Raw genomic sequence first — 22,683 nt, forward strand, 5'->3', positions numbered from 1 at the left:
ATGGACAGAGTCCTCGTGCGGATGCTCACTGGGGGAAATTGTGTGGCTCGTGCAGCTGGTATTCCATCCTCAACTCTTCTTGAGCTGCTCACACTAGCTGCAAGCGCGCTCCTGTCCACCTCCTTCCCTGTGCCGCAGTCTCCGTCTCTGTGTCCATCTCTGTCCGGATTTACTGCCCTATTTTCCCGCTGCTGTCAGACACACGACCGGAGCAACCATGGAGGCCATCAAGAAGAAGATGCAGATGCTGAAGCTGGATAAGGAGAACGCGATAGACCGGGCAGAGCAGGCTGAGGGGGACAAGAAGGGAGCAGAGGACAAATGCAAACAGGTAGAGACCCCCAGATGACCAGCGCTCCCTCTACTCACAGTACAGACCATAATGCATTTAGATCAAAGCACAGGCAGACGGCTTATAACTTTATTCAGTTCTTTTCCGGTACTTTTGATTCTAAATCTGGTCAAATAAAAAGTGTATTATCGAGAAATGTTAAAAAAACGTTTTAAGAAACATACCATGTATAAAATAATAGCAAGATGAGAACAATGTTGAGCAAGAAAACAGACAAAAGACGAAACGTTATTGTCTCCTAAATGCAAACACCATATCTCACAGATTTGATCAAGTTCAGATCAGGTGTGTGTATTTCATCAAAAAGTTATTCAACATCCACCGTCTGATATTAGTCACACTATCAGTGGCTTTCAATGGTGCCATTTCAAATTAAACTTTAAACCAAACCAAAGCTGAGTATAGAGAAATTGTACTTTATATGAATAATGATATTGAAATAATTCATAGCACATTACAAGTGGTGTAATGAAGTAAATTAATTTAGTCATTTTTCATTAAATATCAACTTTATCTCGAGGGGCGTCCTGGGACAATTACATACTCGTGAGAGTTAGTGTGCACCAGTATAAACCTCGTGTTAAATGTTCATTTGTTTACTCTATTGACTCAACCCTCAATCAATTGTTCATTTTAATTGAAATTCTGTAAGTTTAATTTCCCAACATAGGGCTGTTAAAGTTTCTCCACATCACTGCACAGCTGTAAGATACTGTCTTCATTCCTTTTTCAATGGTCTTATTGCAGTTACATGTAATTATAATGGCTCTAAAGTTGTCGAATAGCTGATAGGAACCATTTTAAGGAGTACTAAAAGATGGGTTCAAGGGTCAAGATCTTCCTTTCATACCCATGGCCATGAATGAGGTCACGCAGCTCACTCAATCCTCTCCCAGCCCATCAGCCTCACAGACTGGATGTGGTGATGGGGAACATGTCATGGAACATATGAGCAAAGTGTGGAAAGCTTCACAATTTAATGTAGGGTTTCCAGCAGTTAGAAATACATCTGGGTTTATAGTTTAATCTAAAACACACAGTGATATTATTGTATGTGTTAGGGTGCAGCTCCACGGTGTCATTTACCAGCATGTGAAAAAAATAGATGGCAATCATTCCACCACGCAACTGTCCACATAGCCCGTGGCCTCGGGGGATCCCAGCTCACACAATCACTCCTCTCTGCCGAGGAGCATTAAATACCGGCATGTCTATTTCTGTGGCCCCTCTAAAGACCCCCACCTTCTTTGAATTGTTGGTCCTCACAGAAAGACAGTCAAGGCTGTCGGTTTGCCACAATGTGGACTGTGGGATCAGGAGCGTCCGGTCTATTTGTGACTGAGAGGCCTTACATGGCTGCGGGCCGGAGGAGAAGTGATCCGGAGAGGACATTTGTTCCCGGGGCACATTGCGCTCGGCCCACTTCACTGTCATTTACAATTGGCTTTTTATAGTTCTCCAAGCTGCTGTTGCAAATGGAAACAATCTTTGCATACGAGTCATTGGGTAACAAAAGCCTGTGGTCCGAAAGGGAAAAGAGCAATCCACCTGTTGGCTTCATAATTTCGGTTATGAGGTCATCGATTAAAACACGGGGTTCAATATCATCATTAGAGTTCCCAAATAATTAAATGCCAGAGTCATAAGCCTGGTAGAATTTAAAACGTCCTGTGTATGATTGGTATTAGGTTTCCTGTCATTCATATGAGTTTTCTGTATGTGATTTATTGGCGGGAATGTTTAGACGTCATACGTGGCATGCCTGTGGTTAACTGCCATTTCAAGGCCTTGTTCAAAGGTGTATTTTTAAATCTTACCTTGGGCGCTGCTCCACTCACAAACGGGTCACTAAAACAGAGATACTTTCAAATATCTTCTAAAAGTGCCGATTCTTTAAGACGAAATAAAAGGAGTGTTTTGGAAACAATGACATCATCCCCTCAATTAGGCATTGCCCATGGTTGCTTTGTGTGATGAGCGTTCCTCTGTGTTAAAGGAAAGGTCGGCAGGTCAAAAGCATTAGGAATGATCCTGTGGGAACTGTAAATATAGAATACAGTTATGCAGTCCTGAAAAAGTAAATGTTCAAACACACAGTCATCTTCAAAAGTAAATACATTTGGATGACATTTGTTTCAAGGTAAAAAATGTTTGAAAAAAAACAAAACAATGTCTCTAGACCTGCTGCATGCTTTTACTTTGTACCTTTTGCATTGGATTGACATGTTCGGTGTGTGTGTGTGTGTGTGTGTGTGTGTGTGTGTGTGTGTGTGTGTGTGTGTGTGTGTGTGTGTGTGTGTGTGTGTGTGTGTGTGTGTGTGTGTGTGTGTGTGTGTGTGTGTGTGTGTGTGTGTGTGTGTGTGTGTGTGTGTGTGTGTGTGTGTGTGTGTGTGTGTGTGTGTAGCTGGAGGAGGAGCTGCTGGGTCTGCAGAAGAAGCTGAAAGGAGTGGAGGATGAGCTGGACAAATACTCGGAGTCGCTGAAGGATGCCCAGGAGAAGCTGGAGCAGGCGGAGAAGAAGGCAACAGATGTGAGTGAAGGGAGCTGATGCCTCGGGTCACATTACTGCAGAGGGCCGACTATATAAAGACCACATTAACCTATTGTACTCTGCCCGGTCACATCTAAGCCCCCCCCCCCCAACACACACACACACACAAAGACACAGACAGACACACAGCAGCACAGGTGTTGTTGACTTCATGTGCTGTTTCCTTCGGGCGGTGCAAACAAGTAGCTGCTTAACTTGAATTACTACCCCGTTATAAATGTAGCCCATCAGTCAAAATGAGCTATAAACCCACACTGCTAAGCCTACGCTACTCCTGTGTTTCAAAATATGCCCAGAGCAGTTTGTTACTGTCCGTCAAAGTCCCACATCTCACGTTCAGTAATCAGATCCTGTTTAATGTTGACCTTCAGGAGCACGACTTAAAGATGGTGGTGCTAAATCTCCAAAGCATCACCATCAGCTCCGGCAGAAAGCTTCTGGCCGCTGACAGCAGCAGGAGAGGCTGTGTTAACTCTGTCAGGGGGAGTATCAGATTCAACCAACATATCATAAAGCCTGTCAGCACCTCCAGGCGATGCCATCTATTCTAACAGATCTGAGGAGCTTAGCGGAGAGGATTTGGTTTCTGGAGTCCTCGCTCGGTATCAGCCTGCAGAAGCTGCTGCCGCTCTGACACTCATGGGGGGCTTTTATGGAGAAAGAGAGAGATATATGCAGGGCCGTCCCTGGCCAACATGAGGCCCCACGCCAAGTGATATGATGAGGCCCTCTGTTTCGCTCCACACTAATTGTGCCGCACTTTCGGCTCAGTTGAGGCCCCCTCCGCAAGATGAGGCCCCGCGCAGTCTGCATGATCGGCCTGTAGAGAGGGACGGGCCTGGATATATGTACTTATTATACCAGTACTATTGGTATACTAAACAATCTCACAAACAGGGACAGTAAGAACGGATGTTGGTGCCAACGCAGAGCAACATTAACAAAAAAAACACTGGTTAGTAACAAATCAAAAGGTTGGTAAAACAGGTTAGTACAAAAAACAGGTTATAAAAGAACAGGTTATTCATAAAAACAGGTAAGTAAAAAAAACACAAGTTAGTAGGATTACAAGTCAGGTGAGTAAGACAACATAGGCTACTTAAAAAACACAGTTTAATAACATTTACAACACATATTTATTAGAGACACAGGTTAGTAAATAAAATAAGAATCACACGTTCGGGAAACTAACACCTATTTGTTCAGGACAAAAGTGTATCTTGTCTCAACTTTTCCTGCAGTGCACTTTAGTATAAAAAGCTAATCTAAAGGTAATATAGCCCAAATTGCAGCGTTTATTAGCCCACAATTTTTTTACCGATTGTACTTCCACTGTGGTTAAACACTGTTTAGTGAAACACAAAGAGGGGATTTCACACTAAAAAGACTACGAAATGATTTGTCAAACCCAGACTGCTGACGCCTCGTACGTACTATCACTGATCTTTCATTATTTGAAAAGGCTTGTCTGTATTAAACATTGTTCAAGTAACAAAAATGCTCTCAGACTTCACCGACTGCTGCATCATTCTGCATTAAATAACCCTGATAAGAGCAGCTAGTGACCCGATTAAAACACTGCAAGTTAACAAACGGGGAATCTTGGGCTGACCCCAATAAGATCCTCGAATTCAAACTATCAGAATCCATTTTTATCCTTTGACCTTTAAGGTACTATCTCGTACCTATTGCTATCTATTTCTATGTATATCCACTTTATTTAACTTTCTCCCCTGACTCGATCGGTAATAATAAATCAGCATAGCAACGACATCACTATCCATTACGAGTCACAGCATTTATGACCAGTTATAGTTCAGAGCGGTGCGGAAAGAGTGACGAGGTTACCGTGATGTGACCAAAGATGGAAAAGAATTGAAGCAATGCAGGCCTTGTTTATTCTTCTGCTGCTTCACTCATGCCTCAGGACATCAGGTTTACACACACTGGGTGAACGCAGCAGCAGCAGGCACGATGGGAGAGGATTTAGTGATGAAGTCAGAGAACATTCACAGTCAGCAATGTCTCAGTTACTCTCAAGCATAACACTATTTAAATTAACTTTCAAAAATGAATTAGGACCATATACAAGCAGAACACAGTTAATTGCAAGTTACAATAGTATGGGTAAAGTGCAGCAAACGAGGGTACCATTGTTGTAAAGTACATTTACTTAACTTATGTACTGTAATGAAGTATTGGAGGTACTTGTACTTTACTTGTGTATTTCCATTTTAAGCTTTTTTCTAATCTATCACTCAACATCTCAGAAGGATATTGTACTTTTTCCCGAAATCAGACTGACACGAGAGCATTATATTGCATCTTATCAATGTTTTGTGAGAACCTCTGGAAATCCCTCAAGGACCCCAGGGTGTCTAGTAGTTTATAAATTAGTTTTAATGACCTCCATCTTTACCAACTGCGACATATTAAGGTCAATAATTATAATCCAATGATTTTGATTTTATTTGTTAATCCAGTCTGTTCTCTGTATCACTGTCAACAAACAGTTCGACACCTGCTTGTCCAGCTTCTCCCCTCTGGGTGGCGCTGCAGAGCACTGTGGGCCAAAACTACCAGACACAGGATCAGTTTATCCACAGCACACAACCCATCACTCTGATGAACATTCTGAAATGGGCTATTACACTAAACGAGACATTTTACTTTTAGTTTATTTGAAAGCCAAACATATTAATCAGTGAAATTTGAGCAAATATAATATTTAAATTATTTTATTCATACCGATTCGTGCGCAAAGTGTCATTTCAAAATAAGATACTTAACTTGAATCGCTTTATTTTGAAGTTGTAACCAGAAAAACCCTCGCGTACTGACGCCGTTGCCAGGGAAACGCCGTGACACCTGTGAGAAGAAGCAGGTAGAGAGTGTGTGTTCAAAAACACACACAAACACACACACACACACACACACACATCATGGCGACCTTAGCCTCCATGGACGCGGTACGCAGGAAGATCCAGGGTCTGCAGCAGATCGCGCTCGAGGCGGAGGAGCAGGCCGAGATGCTGCAGCGCGAGGCGGACATGGAGAGGGGGGGCAGAGCGAGGGTAACACACCTCGGAAATGATGGAGCCCTTCAACTCACCTGTAGAGTCTCTCTCAAGTTGAACATAATATCGTAAAACAAACTGCTACCTGGAGGCTAATATGCGTCATGTAGAAAAGGGCTAATTACATTTATAGGCGAAATTTAACGTGAAAGGACGAGCGGTTAATGTCATGACGTCATGTTTAATCTGCAGCATTAAATGACTAAACACTGATAAATATGTCTCTCTAAAGATGTTAAATTATTCAATACATCCAATTTGTGTTGTTATTTATCTGTTCCTTTTTTGGTTGCCTGTTGTTTTTACAACAATTTAGCTTTTTTTGTTTCTTTATTGTTATTTATTTATAGATGACTTTACTTTACAAAAAGTCTAGATCAGTGTTGTGTCAGTGTTGCTGATCTATCTCAGCTTCAGATAATACATTGACCAGACTGGTGTCATATAAACCATATGGAAAATGACTTCATCTTAATCTATAATCTTAATTAGTGTTAGAGGCTGGCTATATTTATGCTTTAGGATGCAAGAGGTAAATAGATATAGCAAAACGTGAATTGTTATATGCATAATGTTTAAGTAAGTATTTGATCATGCATACCATTTCTGCTGTTCTATAGATCTCCATAACTCTATAGTTATCATTGTCAATACAGCTATAAGGCGACTCAAGATATCTCTTTCTCTGTGTGTGTGTGTGTGTGTGTGTGTGTGTGTGTGTGTGTGTGTGTGTGTGTGTGTGTGTGTGTGTGTGTGTGTGTGTGTGTGTGTGTGTGTGTGTGTGTGTGTGTGTGTGTGTGTGTGTGTGTGTGTGTGTGTGTGTGTGTGTGTGTGTGTGTGTGTGTGTGTGTGTGTGTGTGTGTGTGTGTGTGTGTGTGTGTGTGTGTGTGCAGGCTGAGGCAGAAGTGGCTTCTCTAAACAGACGTATCCAGCTGGTGGAGGAGGAGTTGGACCGCGCTCAGGAGAGACTGGCGACGGCTCTGCAAAAGCTGGAGGAGGCGGAGAAGGCAGCTGATGAGAGCGAGAGGTGAACATCATCATGAGACTGTGATAATTAAATGAGTCAGTTTGCAAAGTTAAACTGCGAGAGGGGGCAAGAACAAATAAGGGGGAATTCCCCAGTCTTTGAAATCTGCTTAACTATGGTGAATCACTGCGGTTTCCTTTATGTTAGTCTGGTTGTCATTATAAAATACCAGCGGTTAAGAGTAATACATGAAATCATAAATCTTGTTTTGGTCCCACAGCAGGGAAACTCACATTGTTACAGGGAAGGGGGGAGCGCAGATAAAGACAAACTAAAAGAGTAGATGTAGAAGTAGCAGCAGTAAAGGAACCCTTTTTCAACTACCGGATTGTTGAAAGGGCTCAAGGTCAATTACTCAAAGTCAAAGTCAACTTTATTGCCAATCTTTCAGTTTGTGTGTACATACAGAGAGATCGAACATACCGTTTCCCAAAATCCCAAATACAAAAACAAATATATATAAAAATATGTATATATATTTCAATATCACTTCAATATCTTTGGAAAATGTGCATTAGTGCAAGATTGTCCATAGCAAACGTAAAAAGTGTAACTCCCATCTGAACTGTACCTGATGGACTCGTGCACAGAGTGATAACGAGGGCAGCCTGCTGAGTATAACCCCTCTTTTGTTTCTGACTGACTGCTTGCTCTTATCCCTCCAGAGGAATGAAGGTCATAGAAAACAGAGCATCAAAAGACGAGGAGAAAATGGAGATCCAGGAGATGCAACTGAAGGAGGCCAAACACATCGCTGAGGAGGCCGACCGCAAATATGAAGAGGTGGGGGACTTTACTTGACCTTACTCCACACTAATAACACACTCTCATTCTGATGAAGACTTGACGATGCAGCAAAGTGAAAAATGAGGGACTTAAATCGCGTTTATATGCAAAGATAACACAAAAAAAGGGACGAAATATGCAAAACGCTCAGCTATGATAGCATAATGTTACCATGTCACAGGTTGGGATGTCTACTTGAAATTAGTAAACACACAATCATTAACATTTCTGTGAATGTACTGTTAAGAAATCAGAATTGGCTTAAGGGACTTAGACTTGATTTGAATATAGTACCTTACATACTATGAGCATTTAGTGCTGTATGGAGTAATTGCTACATGAGTTGGAAGTAGTTTGTTGAGTACGTTCTGAGAAAAAGTAGTGCCAATACTTTTTACAGAAACACTACTGCAGTACGTGCTTCACAATACTTTTTAGTGCTGTATGCTAGGCTGCTGCAAAGCGGGAGCAACTACTGCTTTAATATTCTCTGTACAATTATTACTAATATTAAACGTGTCGCAGGTCCAAATTGAACCACTTGGGTTACTAGACATACACCAACAAAGAATGTGAACAGTCCTTGAGATGTACAAGTTCTCTTGTGCAAATAAACCTTTCTCAAAGTGTACAATTCTTTGTGCACGCTATTTTCAGAACATTGTTTACAAATTATCCGAATGCAAAGTGGTCGGGGCAAAATTGGCCATTTCCAAAAGTGGTGGGGACATGTCTTCCCCAGTATACATTATTATTATTTATTTATTTCAACAAAGACCATGCATACACAATACATTCATCTCAGAAAAGAGAAGAGATGAATTATGCCACATTTGAGATAATAGCTAATTTCCATCTGCAGTCCGTAGGGTTAGGGTTATAACAATCAACACACACTAAGAACATTGAATAATCTCTAACATTATTTAAGTACAGGTCAATAAAATAATACATAGTACAGTTAAAATAATATTACAATACAGTTAAAATGGAAAAACTCAATTTACAGTGTTATCAATGTTGGCATGACTGGTTGCTTAATATAATTGTTTTTGTTAAAGTCACAAAAAAGAGTTAAAGTCAGTACAGGTTTTAAGTTCAACAGGAAGAATATGATGCCTATGGTACTGAGTGTGTGCTGAGTGTGTACTGAGTGTGTACTGAGTGTGTACTGAGTGTGTGCTGAGTTGTAAGTGAGTGTGTGCTGAGTGTGTACAGATTGTGTGCTGATTGTGTGATGAGTGTGTACTGAGTGTGTACTGACTGTGTACTGAGTGTGTGATGAGTTGTAAGTGAGTGTGTGCTGAGTGTGTACAGATTGTGTGCTGATTGTGTGATGAGTGTGTACTGAGTGTGTACTGAGTGTGTACTGAGTGTGTACTGAGTTGTAAGTGAGTGTGTGCTGAGTGTGTACAGATTGTGTGCTGATTGTGTGATGAGTGTGTACTGAGTGTGTACTGAGTGTGTACTGAGTGTGTACTGAGTGTGTACTGAATGTGTACTGACTGTGTACTGAGTGTGTGCTGAGTGTGTACTGAGTGTGTACTGAATGTGTACTGACTGTGTACTGAGTGTGTGCTGAGTGTGTACTGAGTGTGTGCTGAGTGTGTACTGAGTGTGTACTGAATGTGTACTGACTGTGTACTGAGTGTGTGCTGAGTGTGTACTGAGTGTGTGCTGAGTGTGTACTGAGTGTGTACTGAGTGTGTGCTGAGTGTGTACTGAGTGTGTGCTGAGTGTGTGCTGAGTGTGTACTGAATGTGTACTGACTGTGTACTGAGTGTGTACTGAGTGTGTGCTGAGTGTGTACTGAGTGTGTGCTGAGTGTGTACTGAGTGTGTACTGAATGTGTACTGACTGTGTACTGAGTGTGTGCTGAGTGTGTACTGAGTGTGTACTGAGTGTGTACTGAGTGTGTGCTGAGTGTGTGCTGAGTGTGTGCTGAGTGTGTACTGAGTGTGTGCTGAGTGTGTACTGAGTGTGTACTGACTGTGTACTGAGTGTGTACTGAGTGTGTACTGACTGTGTGCTCCATGTTGCAGGTTGCCCGTAAGCTGGTCATCCTGGAGGGCGATCTGGAGCGCTCAGAGGAGCGTGCTGAGGTGGCTGAGGCGTAAGTCAACACCATGACACAAGACCCACTGTGCATTATTCATGAGGCCATAGTAGAGATCATGTGATCACTGCCATGGCAACATGTAGTCTGACATATTCTCTTGTCATTGATGAATTGCTTACATAACAACAATATAAGCCTCTAATGTTTGTATTGAAAGTTACATAGTAAGTGCTGCATGGACTTCAATTAATGATGTGTTTTAGATGTATCTACTAATTCTTTTTGCAACAAATTGATTAATCATTTGGGCTATAAAATGAAAAAAATAAGAAAAATGCCAATCACAAGTTCCCATACTCATTTGACACACTCCGTTATGTTAAACATAATTACAATAAAAGAGATAACCAGAAAATCCTTCTATAAACATGAGTTTGCACTTTATACATTGCCTAAACGATTAAGCAATTATTAGTTGATTTATTTTCTATTGATCGACTTTGATTGTTCACCCAATCGTGTCAGCAGTAGTATTATTTTACTGTAGCACCTTGTGTGTGTATCACATATAATGAATCCACTAATCTCATAGAGAGCTAGGTGTGTGTTTTATGTAACGCATGTCCGATACACCACCACTGCCTGTATGGGTGATTGTTTGCTGTTGTTTTACTGCTGCCCCGCCCACTGCCCACCCTCACCCCCGACCTCCTGGACTAACCCTCAGGCGAGTGAGGGAGCTGGAGGAGGAGCTCAGACTCATGGACCAGAACAACAAGTCCATGATGTGCGGAGAGGAAGAGGTACTTTCTGTACAAACTCCACTGAGGTCTCTCCTGACCTGCAGCCTTCTGCTCCTCTAAACCTGCAGCCCCCCCCCCTCCCCCTTTTCTGTGTTTCCGTCTCGCCTGCACTCAAGCATGTCATCCAAAACGTCTCTGAAGGATAGGGCTGGTGTTATTCTATATTGTTGTCATGAAAAGACCAAAACCAACAACGAGAGGTCTAGGGGCGTAGGTTTCAAAAGTGGCGGCACAATGAAGCTAACGTAAAAATGTGTATGTCCAATCAGAGTCAAAGCGTAGCTAAATGCAAACACCAAATAAAAAAAGCTAACGCTAGGCTATAATCGAAGGCCGCTAATCTTCGGCGTGATGACATTTAGTTGTCAGTTTCTATGTGAGTGGGGTCTTTAATGAGTTTTAGTGGCATGTATTTTATGTCTGGAACAAAACGTGTTCATATCTTTAGCTTTTGTTGACCCAGATCTTAGTTCAGGCATCTAACCAAAAACATCTTATACAAACTTCAAAACAAGCAACCTGAAGTGGTAAAACTCTAACTCGTTTCAGGGTTTTAGGACTCATTCCTGCACCACTATATTCTAAAAACGGTAGATCTACTACCATTTTTTAAAGCCAAAAAATATCCCAATGAGGTATATTAAGATATTCCTTGTCCTCACGTCCAGGAGAGAGACTTAAAATAAGGAGACCAATGGAGTCTCTGAGAAGGTTCCGATGGGTACTTTAATAAAGTGGCGCGGTAATCAAACAAACAGGACGTAGTGAGGAGAGAGGGAAGAGGGAAGAGAAAAGCTCCCTCTCGCAGTGTCGGGCCTATCGGCCGAGCACGAGCAGAAGAGACCCCACAAGGCTCCGTCACCGTCACCTCACTATATATCTCATTTGGCTCCTCCTCTTCAATGGCGGCTGTGGCGTAATCTTCCGCCCTCCTTTCACCAATGTCCGATATCGCACATAACAGAGGATTTTGACATTGTACATTCAATACATAACTAAACACGCCTTTTCTCCTCCTTATCTCTTTCATGACTTTTCATTTAATACATTTTTAACGCTGCAATCGTTACTTTTCCCTAAAACCTGAAGTCAAGCTACTGTTGGTATTTCGGAGATCTCTTCCGGAATAGCTTTTCAAAATAAAACTTTAACCACAGGCGTAAGCTAACCGGAAGTATTTTCACAATAAAACAGTTATAAAAGTACTGGTGTTTAATCTATTTTATATCATCAAATATTGATTTTAATTTCTAACAGGTAAAAGTGTGTGCAAAGCGTTCAAGGCGTTTATTTGAATACAACCCCAGTGTAACGGCCTGGATGTATTTTCCGGAGTTGAGACTATTGCTGCTGCTCCTTTTGCTCCAGAGTGCAGAGTTATATGGTTCATGTTGAGATAAGAACGGTCCTTTTAAATGTTGTTGACTGAATGTTCCCTGGCTGTTTTTAGCAAACAAAAGTTCCTCGCAAATTATATAACGTACATTTTCATGGCAGCTGTGGTTTTATGTAAACTCTCAGAGTCGTCATTGTTAAAGATTTGATTTAAGCAGGTATTGTAGTGGATGCTTATTTATATGAAAGTACATCTCAAGAAGACTTTCATTTCATTTGCATTATTCAGAAAGGGTTATAAAAGAAGTGTTGCTATGAGTCACAGCAGCAAGAGGAACAGCCGCTGGACAGGAAATGATTTCCTGACTAATAAAAAAAACATCTGTTGCTCTGGCTGACATGTGCCGTTACAGTGAACACACACTGCACTTTAATTTGATTAAATCACACACACACAATCCTGCTGCTTAAATACTCACTTTCAACAAAATGTGGCTAAATCCGCTACTGAAAATAGTTTTGATTTACGCTTGTAAAAAATATTTAAGTTTTCAGTAGGAACCAAAACTGCTGAGGCTGTGCCACAGATAGAGGAGGGATTCAGAACGTATTAAGAGACTAATGTTGTTGGTTTGGGTTTGCACATGGGACTTACGGGAAAATATAGAATAACAACAGATGTTGTTTTGTGATTATTCTATATCTTAATTCTGACTGTAATCTGCCAGCCTGCACTTTTTAGATTAAATCGCCCTGGCGTTTTTCAGACAGAGAAATGTTGTAGCGGTCCTTCAAAACAGTGTCTGAGCTCTCCTGCTTTCCTACCTTTCACTCTTTCTTCCCCTCTTGCTTTCCCCCTCTTTCACCTTGCTCAGTAAATCAGGTGACCTTGAGGAAGAGTTGAAAAATGTCACCAACAACTTGAAGTCTCTGGAAGCCCAGGCTGAGAAGGTATGGTAGCAGCTGGGGGCCGATCAGCCAATCAGAACCAGACTAAAGCCATGAAGCTAACACACACACACAAACACACACACACACACACACACACACACACACACACACACACACACACACACACACACACACACACACACACACACACACACACACACTCACACACACACACACACACACACACACACACACACACAGACAACATACACACACACACACACACACACACACACACACACACACACACACACACACTCACACACACACACAGACACAGACACAGACACACACACACACACACACACACACACACACACACACACACACACACACACACACACACACACACACACACACACACACAGACAAGAGACACACACACACACACACACACACACACACACACAGACAGACAGACACAGACACAGACACAGACACAGACACACACACACACACACACACACACACACACACACACACACACACACACACACACAACAAACACACACACACACACACACACACGCGCCTGCAGGTCTTTCTCTCTAACCCAGTTTGCGGTTCATTAATTTAAATATAATACACAGAATTACTGATTGTACCTGAATGCATCATAATGTTAGTAGTAATCCAAACACACATGGTGGTGCACACACACATACACACACACACACACACACACACACACACACACACACACACACACACACACACACACACACACACACACACACACAGACAACATACACACACACACACACACACACACACACACACACACACACACACTCACACACACACACACACATACACAGAAACAGACACAGACACACACACACACACACACACACACACACACACACACACACACACACATACACACACACACACACAGACAAGAGACACACACACACACACACACACACACACACACACACACACACACACACACAGACACACACACACACACACACACACACACACACACACACACACACACACACACACACACACACACACACACACACACACACACACGCGCCTGCAGGTCTTTCTCTCTAACCCAGTTTGCGGTTCATTAAATAAAATATAATACACAGAATTACTGATTGTACCTGAATGCATCATAATGTTAGTAGTAATGCAAACACACATGGTGGTGCGCACACACACACACACACACACACACACACACACACACACACACACACACACACACACACACACACACACACACACACACATGCATGCAGTCTTCATTAGAATACTATAAGTTAGACAGAAATTCTTTAAAATGGCTTGAAATGACCTTGCCCCTCTTTGCCTTTCATAAACTGTGTATGTTTCTTTTTCATTTGATGCTTCACACACAATTATTCATCATTATCTTACTTGCCTTTCTTAACGATAATCAAACCATCTCTCAAAGTTATACATAACTTAAAAGTACTTTATTGATCATGCATTTATCACTGCTGTCTCATTTTTGTAGTTATCACTGGAGTTAAAATGTATTTCAACGTTGCCTTGCTGACTTGTTTTATGTTTGGATTATAGTATACACAAAAGGAGGACAAATATGAAGAAGAAATTAAAGTTCTTAGTGACAAACTGAAAGAGGTGAGTTGTTAGTCACTGTTTCTGTTAACCATGACTCACTGTAAACTTCAGGAAGTGTTCATACATAATGTGAGTTTGTGCACGATCTCACGTTGTGCTGCTGTGTGTCGCAGGCGGAGACTCGTGCAGAGTTTGCAGAGCGGTCTGTGGCCAAGCTGGAGAAGACCATCGACGATTTGGAAGGTATAAATCACTCGCCTGTGTTCTCTGCCTCTGACAGCACTCACATGGCTGCACTGAACAATGAGAAAGTATCAGACAGCTTCACTAACTCCACTTCTGCTGTTCAGAGTGAAGTGATAACTGGGTTTGCTGTGTTTGATGATCGGAAGGACCAAATCACTTCTGTTGAAATCAATGCATCTGCCTGGTTGTGCAACATGAGAATCGACTCACTGTGCACAGTGAGAGTTCTGCAGCCTGTGGTTTAAGCAGTGTTGGAGGAAGTAGATAGTACACTTAGGTTACTAATATCTCACTGTAAAGATAGTCCTTTTCAAGTACTTCATTGAGCATGTTACTTTGGTAAAAGTTAGTATTATTAGCTAAGTATATGAACTATAAAAGTACACAATGCAGAACAACAATCTCAAATAAAATGCACAAGAGATTATTTTAAAGCTTATTTTCTCATTGTTTATGTTATGAACTAGCCCTGCATAGTTCGCTTACACACTCTACCACATACCAAGTACCTGTTTCAATGTTACTTCCAGTGATGGAAAGTAGCTAAATATCAGATTTTCTTCAGACGTCTATGTCAAAGATATAGAAAAGCACAAGCTGTGCACATGTTTCCAGGAAGTGTGACATCCAACATGGCTTCCAGAGGGTTACCTGAATGAACTAATAGTGTCACTAACAATTGAATATTAGATCTAGAAGTGTTGGGCATGGTGGTGATACTGTTGTCTCTGGCATGTAAAGATTTCATTAATAACACAGAGTGAGTTGTTTGGTTTGTGTGCATTGAAATCCAGTCTATAGAGATCTGGGATAAAACCATAACTTTTCCTCAGTGAGCTTCAGCTGAGGTGACGACATTCAATGGATACTGTGGTTGTGATGTTTTAAATTGGGCAGAGGAAGTTATTAATCACACTTCCCGTGGATTGCGGTCAGCATGTACCCAGTTTAGAGAAGCAGAAGCAAAGCCATGTTCTGCTGTGTATCGGTTTATTTATGTTAGGCCAACATAAAAAAAAATGCAATATCAGATTAATTGTACGCTATATTCAGAACATCTTCCCGTTTTACTGCAGTTTTGACAGTGAATGGGGAAGTGAAGCTGTTGTCTGTCCTTTCAACAAACTCACTTGACAACAACATTCATTTAAGTCAGTCTAAGGCTGCTTTGATCAGTCTGTCAGTTCAAACATTCAAAGAGGTTTAAAGGCTTTATTGTCACAACATTGCTGCAGCTTAGTTTTTTCAAATCTCAGGCTCCTCAAAAACATACAATGCATTATACTTAAGACTTAAAAATAAATAAAAAAGTGCATGAGAATGGTGCAAGGGACACAAGGTGCAAGCAATATGCAGAAATAAGTTACTTTATGCAAGTGAAATAAGATAAATCAGAATGTACAATTAAAAACTGAACATTGGAATAAAATAGTGGGTATTGTAATAATACATACATGTTTGGTTAGTTCAAATTCACCAAAGAACTAATCAACGTTGCTCCATAACTCAAGCTGACTTGATTGATTTGGATTTAAACATGTACACATCTGCATATTGCAAGTGGATAAATACCTCATACAACTTTTTCTGTTTCCTGTCCCTTCACCTCATTCTGTTTCCAATCTGTGCATCTGTCCGCTGCATCCCTCGTCTATGTGTGTGTGTATGCGTGTCTGTGTGTGGGTGTGTGTGTGTGTGTGTGTGTCTGTGTGTGTGTCTGTGTGTCTGTGTGTGTGTGTCTGTGTGTCTCTGTGTGTCTTTCTGTCTCTGTGTGTGTGTGTCTGTGTGTCTCTGTGTGTCTCTCTGTGTGTGTGTGTGTGTGTGTGTGTGTGTGTGTGTGTGTGTGTGTGTCTGTGTGTCTGTGTGTCTGTGTGTCTCTCTCTCTGTGTGTGTGTGTGTGTGTGTGTGTGTGTGTGTGTGTGTGTGTGTGTGTGTGTGTGTGTGTGTGTGTGTGTGTCTGTGTGTCTGTGTCTCTCTGTCTCTGTGTGTGTGTGTGTGTGTGTCTGTGTGTGTGTCTGTGTGTGTGTGTGTGTGTGTGTGTGTGTGTGTGTGTGTCTGTGTCTGTGTGTGTGTGTGTGTGTGTGTGTGTGTGTGTCTGTGTGTCTGTGTGTCTGTGTGTGTTTCCCCTCCTCCAGATGAAGTGTATGCTCAGAAGCTGAAGGGCAAGGCCCTCAGTGAAGAGCTGGACCTGGCCCTGAACGACATGACTGCCCTGTAGCTGCTCTCACTTCCTCTTTGCTCTCACTTCAGAACTCTTCTCCACCTGCTTGCTGTTGTCTTGTTCCATTCAGTGTTCATTAATTTCCTTTTTTCTTTTCTTTTTCTGTTTCCTGTCCCTTTACCTCCTTCTCTTTTCCAATCTGTGCGTCTGTCTGCTCCATCCCTCGTCTCTGTGTGTGTCCCCTCCTCCAGATGAAGTGTATGCTCAGAAGCTGAAGGGCAAGGCTCTCAGCGAGGAGCTGGACCTGGCCCTGAACGACATGGCTGCATAGCTGCTCTCACTTCTTCTTTGCTCTCACTTCCTGTCTGAACTATTCTCCACCTGCTTGCTGTTGTCTTGTTCCATTCCACAGCGGTATCTCGGTCTAGAAGATTCTAGAAAAATGCAATGTGCCAAATCCACCCGCCCTCCCCTCCTTCAGTGATCTGTATGTGTGTTGCACTAGTCTTTGTACAGAGAGTTAAGTTATTGCTCACCCAATCACTGCTGAGTTAATGTCCTCTCTTTATTCAGTCTCCATGTTTCCCCTGCCCCTCTGTAATAAATCTATTAAAGCTCTCTTGACTTTTCTGTCTTCTTCCAGTCTGTTCTTCTTTCGCCTTTGTTTACTTCTTATATTTGAAGATGCCCTATTCTGCTTTTTGTGGTTTCCCCTTTTCCTGTAGTCTGTTATACAGTATAGGTTCTAGTGCATGCAAATGGTCCGCAAAGGTCTGAGTTCCCTTCAGAGGGAGTTTCTCTCCCACACCCCCCCCCTTCTGCCTCCATTGGACTCCTTTGTTTACTTCTGTAACATGATTACATCACTATGTAATATTCACGCTTCCATTGGCTAGCGCTCAAACACACTACGGGATAAGGGGCGGGACATCTCTAACCAGTTGATCGATCACAACAAAGCCGGCCAGCTAACCAATCAGAGCAGACTGGGCCCTGGTTTCAGACAGAGGGTGAAAAGAGGTGCTGCAGCACAGACAGTATGAGGAAAATAAAGAGCTTTTTGAACATTAAAGCGTGGAGACATGTTACAGGAATGATCCTTCGAGAATTATCATTTGTTGAAGAAAAAGTCACTTAAGGTTCTCAATTACAGAAATAGCCTTTACTTGAAGTTACTAGAGTTTCTGAGCGATTATAAAACAGTATGAATGTAATGATGATCCCTCTTAATGACCTGCAAAAAAGACCATCAGTGTGACGGTTGGATATTTTTATAAAGTTATTCAAATCACTTGTCTTCAGGTACAGTTCCCTGCGACATCAGACCAACCATCTACCCAGGATGAGGAGGGTTACTTTGAATATATATTCTGTTATAATTACTATCTACCTCTAAAGAAATGTAATGAGTAGGGAGGCGTGTGGTGCAGTGGTTAGTGCGTTGGTGTTGGGATCAAGGGGTCTCAGGTTCAAACCCCACTGCAGTCAGCATGTCGTTGTGTCCCTGAGACACTTCACCCCAAATTGCTCCTGTGGGCATTGCCCACAGTATTGAGTATGTTAGTCGCTTTGGATAAAAGCATCTAACAAGCGATATGTAATGAGTAACCTAATCTAAGTATCACAAACAAAGTAATGTTAACGGGTTACATGCCATTACTTTTGGATTGCCACAATTCAAATAAATAAAACAAAACAAAATATCAATAAGATGTTTTTTACTGAAGTGTATTTTGTAAGACAGAACAATGTGACCTTAGAAAAGAAGAAACTCAGTTATTTAGGATCATAACATGATTTTATTTGTAGGAAAACCTGCCTTTCATGAAGCATATTCAGCCGATGCACCAGGGGTGTCAAACTCAATTTCATCCCGGGCCACATCAGCACTATGGTTGCACTCAAAGGGCCGGTTGTGACTTTAAGACCATCCATCCATCCATCTTCTCCCGCTTATCCGTGGTCGGGTCGCGGAGGTAGCAGTTCCAGCAGGGAGCCCCAAACTTTCTTTTCCCTGGCCACATCAACCAGCTCTGACTGGGGGATCCCAAGGCGCTCCCAGGCCAGCGAAGAGATATAATCCCTCCACCTGGTCCTAGGTATTATATATATAGGTGGGTACTTTAAGACGATATAAATATATAATATATATAAAATAATGTATTATAATTGGATTATTATCGGATAGGGTAATAACTTCATAATTAACTACGTCTGAAAGCAAATAATTGCAAGTGTCTTCAGTGCGCATGTCACAAAACAAGATGCATTGTGGGACATGTAGTTTATGGGCAACGTGCCTCTGTAAAGTGGCATAACCGTAATATATTCTTTGCATGCTCTTGCGGGCCACATTAAATGAAGATGCGGGCCGGATTTGGCCCCTGGGCCTTGAGTTTGACACCCCTGATACACCAACAATGAAACACAGAAGCACATACTACAGTTTCAAAAAGCAGAAATAAAACCTGAGCTGACAGGAAATGCTCCGTTATAGGTTAATACACACAGTTAAGCTCACACACACTATTTTATGAACATATACGTTCACTTACTGAATTAAAAAGTGACTGAATGTTTGTTTCCATTGAAATGTATTAAAGGGATTCTTCTGGAAATCTACATAATGTAACTAGAGATAAAGTCAACAAGGACTAAAAACTATTGTCTCTATTTCACCTTTTGCCCATTTTGGTAAGTGACTAAACTTTTAAACAATGTTTGATGTCATCTTCTTTTCTTTTTTATGTCATATTGTGTGTTTTGGATCATGACTGAAAGACTAAGCTCTATGCAACTTTTTGCCATTGATATATTTACTATTCTTATCGTACGTATAGACTTACTGGTTAAATTATCAATTGTAATGTTATCAATAATGAGAATTATCATTGCATTCAACCCCAGTATAATAAATGCTAAATGACCCAATTTGTTTCCAGCACACTAGCTGGGAATTCATCAGAAAATCATAAGAATGTCAATTTTGTAGAATAAAGCGTAGTAGTAAAATCAAAGCAGGTTCAGCGTGCTCTCGAAATGTCCTCTCCTCTTAAGATTCTCTATTACCAGCACATTGAGCTTCTTGTGTTTTTGGCAAACCCCAGTAAACAATGCATTGACACTGTGTTGGTTTAGAAGACGCATCTCCAGGTCCAGACAGGAAACTCACGTGTGGCTTTGTTCCCTCCTCCAGAGAAACTGACCCAGGCCAAAGAGGAGAACCTGGACATGCACCAGGTGTTGGACCAAACCCTCCTGGAGCTCAACAATCTATAGAGCTCTCCTCCGAGCTCCCAGCACACCACATCAGATGTGACGATTGGTTCAGAACTAGATCTATGGAGCCCCTACCAAGTGTCTTTATGCAAACTAATGTGTGCATTAGAAACTGTTGGAGGTCATCAGAAGGATCCTGTCATCAATAAAAAAGGTTGTGTGTGCACGTGGAAGTCATAGAAAACAATAGCATCAAGAGAAGTTGTTGCTTAAAAAAGAGTTTGACCAAAACATGACACAGCAGTTCTAAGGAAGTAATGATAAAAACATACACACAAATGACATTTGTCCTTTACCCAACAGTTTCTGATGTGCACTTGAAAACGTATTTGTTGTCTTTCTATTGGTTGATAAAGTGTGTTACAGATATGTCAAATACGTACACTAACTCTCATCTGACCTTCCTTACCAATTTTGGGGCAATACAATTGTATTATGTTAAAAAAACACACATTTTAGGCAGTTATTTAGGTCATTTTTAGGCAAGTCAGCATTAGAGTTATTTCCCAAATACACCAAAATAGAGGAAATGTGTGTGAGACTTGTTTTTAAATGCTAAAAGCTGAATTGAATAAAGAGTTGGGAGCTGTAATACTGACTGATCTTACTGAATAAAAGTTTTATATCTTTTAAAAATGAGTGAATTCCTGAAATGCGAAGGTTTCATAATCTTATCATCAGATTGCACATGTTGTGACTTTCACTATGAGGTCATTGAAATGTCATACTTCTCCTGTTTGCTAACCTCTCTGCCAGAAGGTTATAATACAGTTGTCAAGTACAAGCAACCCCTGGCAGGTTTGAAAACAACCAGAGTCTAGTTACAAAAGACAAAGGAGCACGGAAAGATAAGCCAAGGTAAACCAGGTAAAAGGCTAAGCTAACTCGGAGCTCGGGGGAAAACAGGCCAAGGTCAACAACTTGAGCAGAAGTCAAGTACTGGCAGGCTTCAGTAGTAAATGAGACATTCTGACAAACTGTATATATACTAGTGAGCTGATGAGGGAAAGGGCAGCAGGTGAGTGGAGATCATCAACAATTAGAGATAATCTACTGATGGGATAATGGGATGTCTGGGTCTGAAATGAAAGCAGAGTTAGTAGTACAGAACACAAACAAGCAAATCAAAACCATTACACCAGAGCGCTTATCAAACTATGATCAACACACACAAACACGTCATTGGTTGCATTGATTGTTTCCGAGTAATTACCTCTTCCAAGGAGCTACGTTTTTTTCTACTGTTTGTCTGGGAATTATAGAAAACCTGATTTGCATGAAACTTGGCAGAAGGGTGTAGCGTGGGGGAAAGGAGGAACCAATGAAATAGTTGGAGATATGAATCACAGGGCGGATACATGAACTACATTTCACTATTTTAAAAAATAGCAGCATAGAAGGTCTCTCCTTAGCAGTTGTTATTGTAGATAATAAAAGAATAGCAAGCCAAGCACTTACCCTTAAGATAAATGTAACACCACTACAAATATATACTGACTAGAACAACAACAAAAAAGATAAATAAAACAAACCTTACTCAAAGTATTTCTTGGTGCAAACTATAAAGTAGAACAAATTATGTTTTTAGAAAGTGGTGGGTTGTACCTTTACTCCAGTACATTTATGTAATACCTTTAGTTACTTTACAGATGTGGATGAATGATGTGAAATATAATCAAGTGTTAAATCAGACTTTAGTTCCACCTGGAGTAAATTCACAAGCTACCCTGCAGTATACAAAGTCATTCAAACTAGCTGCACCTTTACCAGCTTTGAGAACACTTTCATGATCAATCATTATAAAACATGATATATATATTATTCTGAAATGGACCAATCTGCACAATGACTACTTATTTACAATTATTACTTTCGTAACAATATGTTGATGCTAAAACTTTTCTACTTTTAGGTATGTTAATAGAGTATTCCTACACTCTGGTACTTCTACTTTTACTCAAGGACAACATCTGAGTACTTCTACTTTTAGTGAAGTACAATATCTGAGTACTTCTACTTTTACTCAAGTACAAGATCTGAGTACTTCTCCCTCCTCTGGATATTTCATAAATATGATAATCATATTTCCTTGTAAAGCTGATTGGAGATGACACGTTGGCAAGGTACTCCTACACTCTGGTACTTCCACTTTCACTTAAGCACAATATCTGAGTACTTCTCCCACCTTCTGGTTTTAAGGACAAGAGGCCCACAAACCTTTCTTGGCACGTGTATTCTTTGGAACACCAGGGGCGGGGACATCCTGGAAAACAACACTGAGGGCGGGACCAGACAGGCGAACAAGGAACCTCCTATTTGTCATACTTTTTTGACAGACAGCTTACTTGACCAATCATCAAACAGTAGGTGTTCACCGAGTATTTTAGCAGATCTCTAAACTCTCAACGGCAGGGCGCGCGCTCAACCACCAGACGTTTGTCCATTCCTATGCTGTGAGATCGAGGAGTTATTTGGCAACATTGCTGCGACATG

General features: G+C 41.2%; 1 protein-coding gene across 5 annotated transcripts; it reads left to right on the forward strand.

Annotated features, from left to right (window-relative positions):
- Positions 1-24: 24 nt before the first annotated feature.
- On the forward strand, positions 25-20,782 carry tpm2 (tropomyosin 2 (beta)). Of its 5 annotated transcripts, none has more exons than XM_079656745.1 (9): positions 25-331; positions 2,757-2,882; positions 6,874-7,007; positions 7,673-7,790; positions 9,836-9,906; positions 10,580-10,655; positions 14,502-14,564; positions 14,678-14,747; positions 20,108-20,782. In XM_079656745.1, the coding sequence occupies exons 1-9, from the start codon at positions 218-220 to the stop codon at positions 20,188-20,190; spliced, it is 855 nt and encodes a 284-aa protein (XP_079512871.1). In that variant the 5' UTR covers positions 25-217; the 3' UTR covers positions 20,191-20,782. The 5 variants fall into 5 exon arrangements, with proteins under 5 accessions (XP_079512871.1, XP_079512870.1, XP_079512869.1 ...); XM_079656744.1 differs by lacking the exon at positions 20,108-20,782 and adding an exon at positions 16,886-17,529 and having other exon boundaries at positions 26-331; XM_079656743.1 differs by lacking the exon at positions 10,580-10,655 and adding an exon at positions 12,866-12,941 and having other exon boundaries at positions 28-331.
- The last annotated feature ends 1,901 nt before the right edge of the window (positions 20,783-22,683 follow it).

The sequence above is a fragment of the Notothenia rossii genome (assembly GCF_949606895.1).
Source record: "Notothenia rossii genome assembly, chromosome: 11".
Lineage (NCBI taxonomy): Eukaryota > Metazoa > Chordata > Actinopteri > Perciformes > Nototheniidae > Notothenia > Notothenia rossii.